At 37.6% G+C, this 2417-nt stretch overlaps 1 protein-coding gene across 1 annotated transcript in view; it reads right to left on the bottom strand.

Moving 5' to 3' along the window:
* Positions 1-476: 476 nt before the first annotated feature.
* Positions 477-2417, bottom strand: part of NEK2 (NIMA-related kinase 2) — a gene marked incomplete at its 5' end in the record, with an annotated part of 7552 nt that continues 5611 nt past the window's right edge. The window contains one exon of the mRNA XM_010133627.1: positions 477-779. Within this exon, the coding sequence (XP_010131929.1) occupies positions 553-779 (227 nt within the window). The remainder of the gene's footprint in view (positions 780-2417) is intronic.

The raw sequence follows: 2417 nt of genomic DNA, 5'->3' as shown, positions 1-2417 counted from the left end.
GAAAATAGCAACCTCTATGCAACCAAATATGATAAGCCCTGCTGGGCGATTAAGAATTCGCTAGAGCAGAACTAGTGTTTGATGACACAAATACTTATCTATCAGCAAATACATAAAATTAAATCGATGTTTCAAATAAGATATTTTTTCTAAGTAAAAATGCATCTTTAGATAACATTCACAACCAAATAAGGAAACAAATTTTTGAAAATCAGCTGTTTTCTACAAACGTGTGTTTTAGGGCATTTCAGCCCGGAGATAAAAAAATCTTTATATAAGAAGAGTAATGTATGGTAAACACAAGATGGACCAAAATATTTTTTCTTTACTATCCGGTTAATTCATTTGGTTTGATTTGGTATCAAAACTACCTGTTTTCATAATGCAATCTCTATGCCTTTATCATGAACTACCTATCACAGCCTAAGGGTTTGTGTAACAACTGTTAAAATAAATTTTCAGTAGGTTCCACCTTCAGAGGGAGGCACAAGTATCCTCCTATACATTCAATCAACTTGTAAAAGTTATATATTTTATATCTATGTTACAGTTTCAGCGCATGCCTGAGATTTGTCTGCTCTTTAGTTGGCAGTTTTTTTCCAGTTCGGACAGTACTTGAGCCCGCAGATTTGCAGCATTTAGACGTTTTTTGAGATCCGAGCATTTCCCTCTAGAAAGCGGATACTTTTCCGAGTTAACAGGAGGCACAGCATTCTCTTCACTTCCATCAAACTGTACTTTCTTCTTGGTTGTAAGAAAGGGGAGCAGGAGCGCGTTATCTTAAGAAATCAGAAAATAAGTACCGAATTAGTGCATCTTTCAGCTTTTACTGCTTAGCTTATATCTTTTAACCCTGCTACTCATTTTGTTATCTATCTATGGCTTTAGGTGATCAAATTAAATGCATCTGAGCACTCAGCAACAGTTATTTTCCATTTTTTGAGGAAAAATTGAAAACAAGGCTCTTAAATTACTGTGGTAAAAGGATATATGTCACTGTCATTTCTAGGATGCACCTCCCAACACCTATGGGAATTTTAGTCGACATAAGGAGAAAAGACATGGAGTTTCTTCTGAAGGACAGAAATTAAACAGTGCTATAATCCAGTTCCACAAGGAAATGGAGCATTAGGCTCTCAGCTACTGGAAAACCTTGTCTTTGCTTCACAGCAGGGGCAGATCCAGCCTGCCCAGTGGTCTTTCCACCTTACCCACATTGTTCCAACTCTACCCTTGTACTAAGTCAATGTGGTACAGGCTAGGCTCTGACTTGATCAATAATGAGCTTCGGTGCATTAAAAATTAACAAGTGACTTTCACTGCAGCCTCCAGACAGGAATTTTCAGAGTATAGCTGTGTTTTAGCTATATGTAACTCCCACAGTCAAAGGGCAGTTAGTGTGTTCTTGGTTTTAGTGACTCAGTACAAAAACTAGCATCAAAAGCTATTAAAACCCGAGTTGCCTCTCGTAAGAGCCAACTTAACAAAACCAACAAAGCTCAACTTAAAGTGTATTTTTTTTTTAAATCCAAGGTCTAACTACCCTAATCTGAAGGCTGCTGAAGCCTTATTTTTCGATTCATTAGGCTAGAGCAAGCATGCAGTAAGCACAACAGAAGGACCAAACTGAAGAGGCTAGTGAACATTCCAGCATTTAGTAGTTTCCCGTCAGTAAGCTATATCTGTTTTAACATTAAATCCTTCCCCAAGAATCAGAAAGTCCCTGCAAAACTAGGGTAGTAAGACAGGACTTTTGGTATTCTATTTTATTGTGAAACTAACCCCACAACTGACTCTGAGGAGAAATGAGGGACCTAAGTGATGTGTGAGACGGAATGCAGTCGTGAAAAAACTATTTGAAAAAGTATTTGAGCAACTGAGGATGAGAGGTGATGTTGGTAACTTATTGGAGAAACACTTAGTCCAATCATATCAGAACAGGGAGAATTTCAGGAACAGCATTACAAGATACCGTGAAATGAGAACTGGGAGAGTAGCAAAGTTTGTGACAAATGTTTAATCCAGTGCTCTACAGATATTGCAAGATTTGATCAGTCTTGTAATAAATATATTCCCTTTTTTGCATTGTCTGTCTTGAGGTATTAACTACTCAAAGTGGTTCTGCCCATCTTCAAAAATTTAATACCCCAGTTAAGGTCAAAATACCATGTAAAGGGGTGGGAGATGCAGAAGAGAACAGAGGCAAATCCTGAAGCTTATTTATCTTCAGTTATTCAGTGTTGGAGGCAACATCAGAAAGGCAAAGGCAAGTTTACTCTTAATTTTATATTCTTTACTGTACCAAAGTCAGACAATATGTTGAGACACAGGTGGAATTCTCACTATTGAGAGGAATGTTAGAAATAGCTCAAGTACTGCTAACTTCTGGTGGCATTTTACTTGTGTTCTTTCCTGCT

This window comes from Buceros rhinoceros, unplaced genomic scaffold, assembly GCF_000710305.1.
Source record: "Buceros rhinoceros silvestris isolate BGI_N320 unplaced genomic scaffold, ASM71030v1 scaffold3773, whole genome shotgun sequence".
Classification (NCBI taxonomy): domain Eukaryota; kingdom Metazoa; phylum Chordata; class Aves; order Bucerotiformes; family Bucerotidae; genus Buceros; species Buceros rhinoceros.
This window is presented reverse-complemented; position numbering and strand designations above follow the sequence as displayed.